The following is a 14,031-nucleotide window of genomic DNA, read 5'->3' as shown; positions in this document are numbered from 1 at the left end:
AAAAGGTAAGCTAGGTTTAAATGGGGTCTTCCCACAGAACGTTTGTTCAGACTTGCAGTAAATCGTCAACTGTTCTCCAAAATACCATTTTAGCCTAAAAAATTCTCTAAATTATGCAGGCATGCGATTATTTCTCCTTTTGTTGTAAAAGGAAACTCCAGTTTTTAAGTTCTTCTGTATTTAGCATCAACATAGCTACCGGTGCTGGAAGTAAACGTCCTCAGACAGATACTACCACAGAAATTACATGAGAGGGAAACCAGAAAGGCCGAGTGTTCACTTGGTTCACACGTGAAATACAGAATGAACGTGTGTTTTGTGAAGTCTGTCGGTCGTGACTTGTCCATAGCCTCCCCAGTTGCTGGCCTCCCGTTTGGGCCACCAGCCGTTCACCTCCGTGCTGATGCTAAGCCCCTGTCGTGCTGCTGCTCGCCCAGCAGAGAGCACCATCGCCCTGCCGAAGGCTGCCCGCCTGTCACTGCTCTCTCCGGAGCTCTGCTCTGCTGCATTTCCATAAAAAAAACACAAAACCTCTCTGAACACAGCAGCACCTAGCTTTCGGGGCAGCAGGGGCTGCGCTGGCCTCGAGCCAGCAAGCCGAAGGCTGTACCTAATTTGCGTACGAACGCTTTTGAAATTTCAATATTTTACGCCCCAAACTACATTAGGGGAGTGCGTTATTATTAAAAGTCGCAAAGTCAAGCGGTTGAAGTTAGGGAATGCACAAGCAGCCTTCCTCTGGCAGCCTTGATTTGCCTACGCAGATGCATTACGAGACAGCCTTTAATTTTGTGATTACAGCCTAGCTTTTTTTTTTTTCCACAGACTCATTTACTGCACAGGATGGATGGTGCTTGCTTAATGAGTAGCTATTGAATATTTTGTTTTCTCTTCATTGTTCAGTGTGTGGCCCAGTGCCTTTATGCTGCAGATTGTTGCTGAAGTCTGAATTGGTTACTTCTGTGTGGGCTTCCTCGTGCAGTTAGTCTATCTCCTCCCAATATTTGAACGAGAAGTTGCCAGTGGCGTGCTCACTGAGGATATTGAAGCAAAGACAGATCAACTCATCCCTTTGTCAAACTCCTGGTGCGTTTGCTCATTGCTCTGTAGGCAGCTAGGAAATGCAGTACAAATTGAAGGGTCTGTCAATAGAAAACTGTTTTAATTCGCTTACCAACATCGCGTGGGGCTCCACAGAAGGGAGAGTGAACAAAGTGCAGCTAGCTCTGGCTGTGATCACTTGCTGCGATCACAAGACACCGTGACTCTCTTAACATCTTCAGATTATCTGGGAATTTTGAGATCTGCTAGGCAAGGTGTCATTGCTTAGTGTGCCGATAGTTATGTGAGAGAGCAAGCTTGTGGCTGCCTTCAGCATACCCCAAACCCCAGCCAAGTCAGGAGCTGGGGCCAGTGGAGCTGGCTTACAGGTGCAGTGGAAGTCGTGCTTTGCTTTTCACTGCTGTTTGTTGAGTGCAGGTGGACTTCGTGCAGTTAAATTTGAGCTGAAAATTTCCCCAAGTGTGTGCAAACTGCGACGCAGTGCAGCTCCGTTGCCTGACCTCATTTTAGAAGGCCCTTCTGAAAAGCAAGATACACAGCATAGGTCACCGGCTGAATCGTTCTAGTTTATAATAAATCTAGCAGTTTAATGAAGAAATGAGTGTACAACAGAAAAAAAACACAGCATTTTTTACCCTCTTTTCAGAAATGGCAAAACCCACCTTCATTTTAAGGTTTTTCCAAGTAAAACTGTCTAAAAGCAGTATCAGTTGAAACAGCTCTTCCGATGGGAAGTATCTGACAGCCTTAATGAAAAGCAGTGATATTAGCTCTGCTTTCAGTACCCCAAGATATTTGCTTGTGCTCTTAACTTCCTTTGAGAGAAGAAGGGAAACTAAAATAGTTTGCCAGCAGCAGAAACTGATGCTGGTCAGCTTCTGGGGCCGCCTGTTCCCTTCCCTACTGCACTGAGTCTGGTAGGAAAATCCCGCGAGTATTCAGTGGGAGCTGCTGGAGACGGCTGCACGTTAGGTAGTCACAGTCTAATACTTCCATATGGGACTGCTAACACCCTGCAGATCCTCTGGAGAGGGGAGGAAAAAAAAAAAAAAGCAGCTTATTTCTAGCACTGTCTTCATTGCTCAGAGATTACTGGGTGGATTGATGGCGTGGACAAACGCTCGTCTTCCTCTAATTGGCCTGTTCTCACTGCCTGAGAGATTTAGTGGTGGCAGTCTTGTGTATGCTGACATGAAACTTATCTTTCTGGAACTGCTGGTGATATCACAAACAGATTTGTGCTGTTATTGATGGGCTTGAGCAAGCGAAGCGGAACAATTGTGGACGGCTCCTGTTTGGCTGGGTATCCTCTCCAGGCATCCGCAGCAGGAAGGCGCAGCACACTGATAGTTGTACTAGTGGAATGTACTGCCACGTGGTTGTAATACTTCTCGTTTCTCGTCTGTTTTGAGCATTTTAGACTCTTTGGATGTGTTACTTACGCACCTTAAGAGTGGGAAGGGGTTAGTACGTGAACTTCTTTGCCTTAATAGCGAGTGCTTCAGGTCCGTGCAAGTGAATCCTTTTGACCTCACTGTGAGTCAGGGGCACGGCTTAGATTTGCTTGAATCCAGGTTGGATTTTCTGATCTTTGCAGCAACTTCTGGAGGTCTAGCATGTTTGTTCGAGGCTAGCTGCCCTGCAGGATTAGTCCTTTCAGAAACTGGAGTTTTCTCATGCACAGTAGCATTGAGTAACCAGTCCTCTGCAACATCTCGTGCTCATTTCTCTTCCAAGCAACATATTTATAAAGCAAAGTATTCCTACCTGGGGTATTTGTTAAGCTAGGAAGCTGATCAGGTGCAACGAGACAGTAGAGGCATCTGTTTAACAAACTAGTTGTTTCCTTTGTAATTCAGAACACAGGAACTTCCTACCAGCGTTGCTTTGTATTTGAAAGGAGTTCATAATACTGGCTTGCAACATTCAAATATTTTTCTTGCCATTGTGGTAGTTATGTCCTCGTTTCAGTTGACTGCTAAATTATCCCTCGTGAAAGTCTACAGAGGAGGAAACTAGATCATTGTATACACAAAGCATAGTCAAATACCCATCCCACAGCAAGGTTTGCAATACCTTGTTGTGTAACTACGGTGTGCGCTGTCCCCATGAACAAGCTGGTAAGGCACCAGACCGAAGCAGCCGGTTTTTGATTGCAGCCTACGTCCTCTGAATTAATTTTCATTGCAAACCAGCGTCTTAGCTGGAGATTTATGGATTGTGCTGCACTGCAAGGTGTATCAGCTGTTAGTTTGTTGGAGATTGTGTTTTTATCTCTAGTTTATGTGCTTTTAAAGACTGCAGTTTATTTTGGATTTTCAGACCTGCTGTTTCTGAGAAAACACCTGTAGAAAATAAGAATTTGTAAGACTAGGAATAGAGAAGTTACTCCTAAAACTCAAAAACTCTGATGGAATCCCTGAGTGCTCTGCTTTTATGTTCACATATACTCATTTGTACTACTGTGTTGCTGTTACGAAGTCTGCTCTTTTATTTTTTTTTTTAAAAATAAGGTCTGTTGAAATGTAGTTGGCACCAGAGAAACACATTTGAGGCTTATCAGTGGTCTCCACTGTCAAGCTGTTCAGAGTTTGACAGATCTGACTGTTTATGCAAGACCACTACTACAGTGCCTGATCTCTGCTTAATGTGCACTTGCTCATCGGGTTGCAAATCTATTTAGTGTTGCAGTTTTGTAGGGAATATACTTTTTTTTTTTTTCCCTGGGCGACACAGATGGATAGCAGATCTCTTAGGAGCTGTCTTTACCTCTGTGTGAAAACACTTTTAACTGCTTACCAGCATAGTTAGCATGCAGTTTGTGTTGTAGCTAGGATGCTCTACTGTTTCAGCTCATGCCAAAACCCACCAGTGCTGCTCCCTTCTCTCCCAGAGCCCCCTGCCGTTACCTCTGATCTTGTACCCGTGCTGCTGCAACTCGGCATTAACCTGATTCAGTTCGTTGACCTATCAAAAAACAAATTGTTTTTAGGTCAAGAAGCAGACCCCTTTCCATAGCAGCTGGTTATTAGATCAGCTTAGGCTATTACACATCACATCTTTGCTTGCAGAATTTAGGAATAGTTGTGAGATCCGTAATGAAATTATTCTCCGTATCTATGATACAATAAATAAAAGTTCGTATGTTGCCAAGGATAACTTATGTGTACAGCAAGAAAAAAATGCCCTGCCAGGGAAGATAAATGGATGCAGCCAGAAATTGTGCGCTCTCTTTCTTGTGCAGGTGGCTACTCATTGTCTATTTTTGAGCAAGTCCCGTGAGCTGCGATTCAATACACCTCATCGAAGCGTCCTAACTCAAACAAAACTGCCGTTGCCTTAGGCTCCCTGTGTTTTTGGTAGCGAGACAAGGCTCCTCCTGAGAGCAGCTTGGCTTGCCTGAGGGTTGAATTTCCCCCTTGGGCTTCCTATTATTTGATTGCAGAGGCACCTAGAGCACCTTAGATAAGCGAAACACGCCTAGCTCTTAATGTCTCCCTTGGTTCCTCTGTCACTGGAACAGGATTGATGTCTACCTTACAGAGCTCTGTGAAGTCTGTTTGCAAAGCACCTGCAGACCTGTGACTGAAAATCACTGAGTAAAACCTCTAAATCTTAAGTGTGCTTTGTAATACCTGGAAAGTAATCTTCAATTCACAGCTGGTTGAATGGAGCTGGAGCTTTGCTTGTGGTAAGTCTGGAACAAAAACCATTGTTTGCTTTCCTTTAGGTAAATTGACTTATTAAGTCCTTGGATTTCCCCACAAGTTACATTTCCCACTCTGAAACCTTCATCACCACGAGCAAGCAGAAAGAAAGCGGGTGTAGTTTTACTCAAATTTAGCTGTTCTCTAGGACTTAAAGGCCTACAGAGATGCTATTGCTCAGGCTGCCAGTTGAACAGCTTTGAGAAACAGAACTATTATTTTTGCTGTTAAACTGTTATTTTCAGAGAGGAATGCAAATACTTGATTTTTATAGCAATTTTCTTACTGTTGACTTATTTGGGGACATTTGGAAGGAAGCAGATGACCGCCAGTAAGAGGGTTCTTCGTATTCTTATTTCTGTGAACTTGCCTATGTCTCTGAAATTTGGCTTCAGATTGGACTGGTATGTTGTGGTTGCCTTTCTCCTAAGGTCATGTTTTGGGGGCTTGGTAACTCGTGTGTGGAAAAATGCTTTTTTTCCATTTGCTTACTTGATGTCCTCAGTCCAGTTCTGCCAAAACATTTTAAATGGGCAGTTTAAAAAAAAAAAAAAAGTTTCTGTAAAAATAAACTTGAACCGCATAGCAGTTACTTTTTTGTGGCCAGTTGGTCCTAGTATGGGGAAATTTTTCCTCTGTGCCTAAAACAATTGTCTTCCTGTACGTTGCCTGGTGAAATCAGGTTTTGCATGTGAAAACAGAGTTCATAATGGGAAGCTGTGTGCTGAGGAACAAAGTTCAGCATTGGGAAGGCTCATCATTGCTAAAGGTCTTCACGCACCATCACTTTTGTAAACTGTTTTTTGACAAAAAGAGGGAAAAATTGATACGGTTTGTTGGTGCAAGCCGCAGAGCCTTTCCGAATGTGAAGCCGTGTCCGAGTCTGTGGATGTTGTGCCAGTGAGAGCTGCTGCTGCTGAAGTGACTTGCTTCACTTATGCTTGTGTAGTGGTGGCTGCTGGAGTGGAGCACTAGTGACTGCGGTAAGCTCATCGTGGGGCTTCTACTGTATACGAAGAGGGACCCAGGCTGCCTGCTAATGGTTTGTGGTGTGAGCCTCCACATGATTGTTGGCCTTGCCTCTGGAAGAGACCGGTCTGAGAACGCTGGGTTTGCAGCGATGCTTTTTGAAGCTACATGTGTGTTTGCTGCCCTATTATCTTACCAGATGCAGCAGTAACTCACGTTTGCTTGCAGCTAATCAAAGCTGTTAGCCTGAGGTGGCAGCTGCTGGCTGGGATCTTACGGCAATTTCTTTTTTCCAGGGGCAGGTGGAGAGTTTTCAGGAAAGCTTAGTGAAAATGTTACTTGTTTTTCTTCTTAAGCTGTGCTCATCTAGCTGTGTTTCTTCTGTGAACATGATAGCTGGGTATCGTTGGTAATACTGATGAGTCCTAAAAGCAGTTCCCAAATAAAAAGATTGAGAATGGGCTTCTACATTCTTGCAGATCAGCAGTGACTGCTAATTTATCCAGTAACTTTCTATAAAACTAGATAGTTGGAGGTTACGAACTTCTGTGGGACCTCTTGCTCTTTATGTACCCTACAGCATCACTCCACAGCCCTACCAACTCCTGTTGCGACGCTTGAAAGCGAGGCATCGTGATTTCTGAAACGGTTCACATGGAGACTGCACTTGGGTTATTGGTTTTGGCTGGGGGCAGATGGAATGGCCTTCTGCAGATATCTGTAAATCATAATACTAATGATCGTTAAGTGGTAAAATATTTTTAAATAAAGCATCTTTTCTTAAAAAACATGTTACCGTAGAGGGTACCTTCTGAGCTGGTTAAGGCAGATCACCTAAACGAGCATAGAGGGTGTTACAGTCATCGTCAGGGAAGGTGTGAAATGCTGTCGAAAGCCCAGCATGACGTGGCATCCATCTCGCTGCGCATTATCTCCTTCCAGCTGCTCTGGCTTACTGAGTCAAAATGAGGCAAGTTCACAAACCCTGCGATTTAAATTAAGTTGATCCAGCTCCCGCCAGCAGAAATGAGTATGGGAGGGCTGCTTGTGGGTCTGAGGAGAGGAAGGAAGTTAGAGCGGTGTTGGGAGTATTCCTGCGTAGGTTTTGAGAGGAACCTGTTCAGCCACGCAGGAGGAGCTGGCAGAAGATTTCTCTCTGCACAAGCTAACCAGTGATGTGTTGATTCTCCAAGGTCATGAGATAAGTTGGTTTACTTTTGACTATGGCTCTGGTAAGAACATACAGCAGTTCTGCTTCCACTTTTTTTTTGTCCATCAGGCACGATCAAGCAGAAAACAGGAATGCTTGCTGCTGCTTAGGGATTGCAGGAGGCTCCAGGTTTAACGGAATGAAAGGAAAGCAAAACAATACAGGGAAAAACCATCCTTTGAACTGAGGAGGGTAGACTTGGCCTCAGCAGACACGGCAAGATGAGGAATTGTAAAAATGTGTTTTAAACCTGTTTGAGCCCTTCCTTCATCAGAGTTTTTTTCCTAAATCTTTCCTGATGGATGCTTGTCCTCATACGCAGTCTTTCCCTGTTCTTTGTTGACCTTGGTTAAACCTTACAACTAATCTTCTATCTAAAATTGCCTCGCCAAATTTAAATCCTCTTTCCTTTCTGAGTGGACATAAGAAAACACTAATTTCACAAAGATCTTCTGGATATCTAAGGCATGTTTTTGTGTCTTCTGTCATTTTCTGTGTTATTGTTAGATGAAAAAAAAACAAACTTATTTTTTGGACAATCTCCCTTTATAGATGATGGTTTTATTACAGCTGTGATTACATCTTTTACTCCATTTTGGATTCTCTTGATTTCTAGTCCAGTGTCAAAAACTGGACACTGTTCTCTAGTTCAGGTCTTACTGAGCATGAAGGGGAAGGCACTTCCCCTAAGATCAGGCACCGTTTTTATCCGTGTCTGTATTTTCTATTCCCATTTTGCTAAAGCTGGTACAAAAGTCAACCAAACCAAAGCTGGCCAACAAGTCGTACAAAATAAATAATGAAGTGGAGAAATCTTTGAAATGTCTTTACATTTTCTGCTAGGTTCATGAGGGAAATGGTTGTCAGATTTTACTGAAATCCATTTCTTAGCTTTAAGCAAATAATGTAGACTACTGTTTAAACACACCTCTTCATAACTGCTTGGAATTTTTAGCTTGGTATCTGAGCCTTAAAATTTTACGAAGCTTGAACTAAAATTATATGCAGTTATTGGCATTAATGCAGAAGTCAGCAATTTTTAATAAATAGTATTTGTTACAAAAGCTGAGACCTCCTTTTGACCTTTTTGTAGTAGGTCCTAAAATCTTGTAGTTGGGAGAGAGGAGGAAAGGTGGTGAGTGTTCACATTTCTCTGTAAGTAGGGGGGGAAGAAAGGGCTGTTATTTCTGGTTTTCAAAACTTGAGAGGATTTTTTTTTTAACACAGCAGTGAGGCCCATGGCCCGTGATAATCCAAGATAGACAAGGAATTGACCAGAAAAACAAGGGCTGAATAGCAGCCTACAACCCAAGGAGCTGCAGTAGTTAAAAGCAAGAATGTGTATCCAGAAAAAACTTGGAAATATTACATCCAGTTCTCAGTGTCTGAAAACTTCAGAATCCTTAAATAGTCAGGTGTGATGTTTTAACAAGCATTAGATTTGAACTGTTTTGTTTTTGTTTTTCTTGGAGAAAGAATGCTTTATCATAACTCGTTGATTAAAACAGTAGGTACTTAGGGTGGGATTGATCTACCTGGCCGTAGGTATTTGTGTTGGGGCAGACAGCCCCTGCTCCTCTCTTAGTCAGTGGACAGGAGTAAGGACTGTGGTAGCATCACTTCAGTCCTCTCCTGAGGTCCTGGATCAGGGGAGCCGTGCCCTAGAGCTGCCAGTTTCCTCTCCTGAATATGGGAGGACCTTGGGTGCCATGCTGGGATTGGGACAGGCAAGGTGAGTCCCAACTGCAGTGTGTGAAAGTGTGAGACCGACCCAGTACTGCCACTGCGGGTAAAAATTGCAGATAACTTAGGGCTTCTGACCTCAGTGCCCTGCTATAGTCTCTTTTCTGCACAATGGAGATATTGCTTGTAATTCATGTCCAGAGGTACTCAGTGTTTAACATTCTGTTAGAAAATTGGGTTGTTGAGAGATCTTCATTTAGGAAGGCAGGGGAACTTTTCTAAATGGTCTTTTTTTAACCTATTCTAGAATAATGGCATTCTGATTGGAGTTCCATTTCACACCAAGAGTACTCTGCCATCTCTAACACTGTGAAACAACGTGGGGCAATCGGTCTGTGTTACATTAGATCTTTGTTATAAACAAAATTCTCTTTGCCTGTGCATCCATCTATTCCACGATCTCTAAATATCAAGAATTCTCAGCACGCGTTTTTCATCAAGGAGCAGTAATTGGAAAGCAGCTCATTTGCTGCCCAGCTGTATTTGTTGTTGCAGTAATAGCATATTATTTACCAGCGAAGACATTTAAAGCTTTCATACTTTTCCATCAGAGAGTATCCTCACAAATCCCTAATCTATTTATTTAATTTTCTCTAGATTTGTATAAATATTGAAAAAGAGGCGCCTTTCTGTATGCTTAAAGCACCTTGGGCATACTGAAAGCCTACATTGCAAACAAAATCTGAAAAGTGTAGCAGTCTGCATCTGTCTCCCCAGGAGCAAACCAGGCAGCCTAGGAGGTCAAATTTCTCTTTCACTCCCCCATTAACAGTTTTCTCCCTTTACCATTCATTTGTTTATCTCTGCACCACACACTAAACCTGCTTTCAATGAGTGAATAAATTGTTAAGGAGTAGAGCATTTTAAAGAAACGTGAAGCTGCATAATAAAGTATACTTCAGTAGCATCAGACAGTCCAGGACACAGTCCTGGACAGGTTATAAAGTAGTTCTTCCCCAAAGAGTTTAGTTTCGTAGGTAAAAAAGATGATATGTTCGGTAATGCATGGTAGGTAGGGTTCAAAGCAGTGAAAAGCTTCCACTTTTTGTTTGAGCAGTGGTAATTTATTTGATTTCTAAAGAAGTAAGGCAAGGATAGGTGCTTTAGCCACCGTGGTTCTGAGTTAGACTTACATTCCTACAGTTGAGAAGGCTAAGCGTTTTTCTTTGTCTCCTGGGCTAATATACCTGTTACTGTGGCAAAAATCAATGCGAGAAGCCCAAATCCTCTTGTTGAGTTTGGAATCTTTCTTCTTTCTTTCCGAAGAGTGTTACTGTTTTTATTTGTTTAATATTTTTAAGAAGGTAGCATAAAAGAACGACCAGGACCCCTTATGTCCCTGTGCAGATGTGCTGCACCTCTCCTCAGCTTCACACAGGTCTATTCTGTGTATTAAGAGTTAAGGATCTCTGTGGTGCTATCAGGCTTCAAAACTGCCCGTGGCTATTTCGTGCTTTGCCTGCCCGTTTAACTTTGCCCAACTGAATGCAAGTATAAAAATATGCAGAGGGCTCCGGTACCTTTTCTATTTTTAAATGTTGAATGAATCACTTATAGCACGTTAACATGATCATGCTTGCTTATTTGCATTGTATCCCAGGTGGCAGAATTTTATAACGTATATCACTTGTCGGTTTCAAATCCTGATTCTGGATTATGGCTTTAGAGGACTGACGTGGAGTCCTTTGGGGAAACTTTGGGGAAATGGAGACTTTCAAATCCAGGATGCACCAGGCAGCACTTACCAGAATGATACAGGAAGGAGAGTTTCACTTCTGACATGCCACTTGCTTTGTGGTTTTGATACCACATTTTAATCTCATCACTTCGTCACATCTGTTGTGTACAGTACTGGCTTGTAAATTGTGGGGTTTTGCTTCTGGCTTTTGCCACTGACCTTAGGCAGCTGATTCATTGTGCTATCTCAGGGCTCGTCTGCTAGCTCAAGATAATCTTACCTTCTTGCTCTGGGATTCTTAAGGGAAAAGCCCTGTGAAAAAGCGGTGTTACTTGAGAGGCCACCGAGGAGTTACCAGGTTTTCAGTATGTCGTAGGAGGGAATAATGTTGCAGCATTATGGTACTGCAGTAAATCAGAATGGGACATCTTGCAGATAGGTGAGGTGACTTTATTTTAGGTCCAAACCGATTTCACTTCTTTGCAGTCTTGTACCCGCATGGTCCCAAACACAAAACAAAAGATGTGTACTGGAGTAATCGGTCCAGCATTCAGCTACCCAGACATCTGAATGCCAGCAGTCTTTTCTTCTTGGGATGCCTTATGATGCTACCAGGAGTGAAGTCACCGGCTATTGACTTCTAATCATGTCACCGGGGTTCTTTTTGGGTGCCGAGGTGTCTTTTTTATTAGCGGTGGTGCTTTTTTTTATTATTATTATTTTATGCCTTTCATACCTTTAGAAGCCAACAGTGGTTGGTGTCTCCGTCTTGTCACACCTCTGCGAGTCATCAGGATTTACTCTTAGTCCTTTGTCTCCTGATCAGGCTGTCCTAAGAAAGCACATGCAGATAGGTGGTAGAATTTAGTTGCTGATCTGATAGTCCTTCTGTGGTTCCTTGTGGTGACTCCATGCCCGGATGTTGCCATTCATTTGTCAGCAAGAGCAGTGTGAACATTTCCATTGTGGTTCTCTACAACAAAAAGACAGATCCAGAGCTGCATTCAGGCTCCTGATTGCCTCTTTTTCCTTCCAAAATATGATTTAGATTAATCCTGTGGGGGTAGAAGGACTGAAAGATGTCTGGTTTTGCAGATAAAGAATATAATTTAAAAAGAACACACTCTCTTTATTTAGTTTGCCTTTACTAAAGCACAGAGCATCTCCTGCGTGACTGGGAGGTGCCATACCAAGCTGTTGTGTGTCTTGGCTGCCTACTGAGCTCACAACTGCAACAATTCCTGTCTCTAAAACCGTACTCATCCTGTGTAATCACCCTCTGTTATGGTTAGTGGGCTTCATCTTCAATAATCTACTTGCATTGTACAGGTTTTAATCCAGAAATGTCTTCTGTTGTAAAATGTGCAGTGTATGATTTGTTAACCGAAATCAAAGAAATCAATACTGTGTTCTGCAGATTTTTACTACCTCTTTTTTTTTAACTTTTGGATTCTGGATAATTAAAACAATTCCTGGTTTCGTTCTGACAGATAAACAGAGGTCATATGACAACTGAGGCAAAGAGGGCTGCCAAGATGGAAAAGAAGCTGAAGATTTTGCTTGGTGGTTATCAGTCTCGAGCAATGGGCCTCATCAAACAATTGAATGATTTGTGGGACCAAATTGAACAGGCTCATCTGGAGCTACGTACTTTTGAGGAGCTGAAGAAACATGAAGATGCTGCTATCCCAAGGAGACTGGAGGTGAGATTGCATAAATGTGATACCTTAGATCAAATGCAGACGTTGTGGAAAAGATCTTTTTTACAATGCCCAGACTCTGAAGTTAACAGCCTGAGTTTGTACCGAGTTTTTACTGGTCGTCTTAAATTATACTTTTAACCAGACTCCTCTGCTGTTCACTTCAATATCAAAGATTCTGTGACATGTTACAAGCTGGGATCAATCTGCTAGTGTGTTCTTTCATTTTGTTTTTATTATATTTCTAATGTGGTATTTTTTATTAATCTTCTGCAGCGTGTATCAGCAGAGGTTCCATGTCTATCTTAATTTGGCTTGTTTTGGTTTTAATTACTGTTAGAACTCAGGGTAGATCTGAAAGTTGTGCAACGCCTCCTGTTACCTTCAAAATCAATAGACCAAATGCTAGTTCAGAGTACTGGAGACTCTCCTTTCACACATTGTGTTCCTCTCTTAAGCCGTGTTGTTGTTACGAGATTTGAAGATAACTGTTATAAATTGATAAGATAACCCCATTTTGGAGCTGGCTTTTGACATCATGCCTCCCAGTTTCAGAAGCTGAGCAGCCATAGCGTAACTTGAGTTTTGAGCCATCCTCAGAGCTCAGGCTCTTTGCCACGAGTCCTGCTGCGAGCTGTCTGCATTTGGTGATCTGGACCATTGCTGCTGAGTAACAGCAGCCTGCCTTACTGGCTCTACCTGGTCAGCATGGCTTCGAGGAGGAAGGGGCAGCCTCAAAGAGAGATACAAGAGTGAAGGGATATCACATAACTAGTCAGCTGGCAGTTTCAGAACGAGCAGTAGTTCTCATTCACATGCTGCATCGTTAGTGGAACGAGGCCTGCGTAAGGCCTTGTTGCAGGATGCCGTGTTAATGGGGAAGGTTACCTAAAAAAAGACTCTGGACAAACTCACGGAAGAGAGGGATCAATAGATAACTCTTAAATACAGGGCACTGCTTGTGGCTGGTTTCTAATTTGAAATCTCCCCTTTTGAAGCATTTCATATTAGCTGCGGTCAAAAACAGGATGCTGAAGTAAGATGGCCATGATTCTTGATACTTTATATTAACTGCTATAGTTTTTAAGAGTAATTTTAGCATTCTTCTATCTTAGCTTCCTGTGAAGGAACTAAAATACAACCTTTGCTAATGATCTGCAGGCATGTGACTGGTTGTTTGTTTTCCTTTCAGTGTCTAAAGGAAGATGTGCAGCGACAGCAGGAGAGAGAAAAGGAGCTCCAGCAGAGATTTGCTGATTTCATGTTGGATAAAGAGACTTTTCAAGCAAAGTATTAAAGCACAAACTTCCTTTTGTTGCTGATGTAACATTTTTAAAGTGTACAGATATTTCTCCTGCAGCTTTTGCCGTCAGTCACAGAAATCAAGTGTAGTCTGATGTTTGTATCTTGTCAAGTTTTGTTCCTTTGATGGACTATTTCAAATGCTCTCGATATGAATGGCCTCATCCAGGATTAAAAAACATTGGATCAAAATGTCCAAAGTTTTATTAAAAGAAGTCACTCTGATATTATTTTAGCCATGTCTTCATTTGCTGGGATTGTCACATTATTCCTAGTGTTTTATCAGTCTTAAGACTTATGAGATAACATGCCTGCAGAGTAATGTCTTTTGAATAAACCTGGAATGTTAAAAATAATTATGAAATAAAATGCTTGTCTTTTAACTGAAACGGAATCCTTCCCCAACCCAGATCTCTTTCACCTTTCTTATAAATTATCGTTCTTCCTCAATTGTGCTTCGCTCTCCCTTCCTCCTTCCTTCCCCCGAACTGTCATTCGTAACAGGTAGGACCTGTGGAGAGTAATTTTGGTCCATGTAAAACTGCTCACAGTTCTGTCCTTGTGACGATACATTCCCTTCTATATCGGGATCTTCACCTGCACATACAGTAAGCATAACTCCACCGTGCTTTGGCTTGCCACTGCAGTAGTCACCAGGTG

The 14,031-nt window shown here is 42.4% G+C and overlaps 1 protein-coding gene across 1 annotated transcript in view; it reads left to right on the top strand.

The window, feature by feature from the left end:
• Window positions 1–13,724, top strand: part of CDC5L (cell division cycle 5 like) — a 34,324-nt gene extending 20,600 nt beyond the window's left edge. Inside the window, exons 15-16 of the mRNA XM_080587428.1 lie at window positions 11,860–12,072; window positions 13,262–13,724. Coding sequence (XP_080443554.1) covers window positions 11,860–12,072; window positions 13,262–13,366 — 318 coding nt within the window. The 3' untranslated portion in view covers window positions 13,367–13,724. The remainder of the gene's footprint in view (window positions 1–11,859; window positions 12,073–13,261) is intronic.
• Window positions 13,725–14,031: the final 307 nt, after the last annotated feature.

Source organism: Anser brachyrhynchus, assembly GCF_964034855.1.
Source record: "Anser brachyrhynchus genome assembly, chromosome: 3".
In the NCBI taxonomy this organism is placed as follows: domain Eukaryota; kingdom Metazoa; phylum Chordata; class Aves; order Anseriformes; family Anatidae; genus Anser; species Anser brachyrhynchus.
This window is presented reverse-complemented; position numbering and strand designations above follow the sequence as displayed.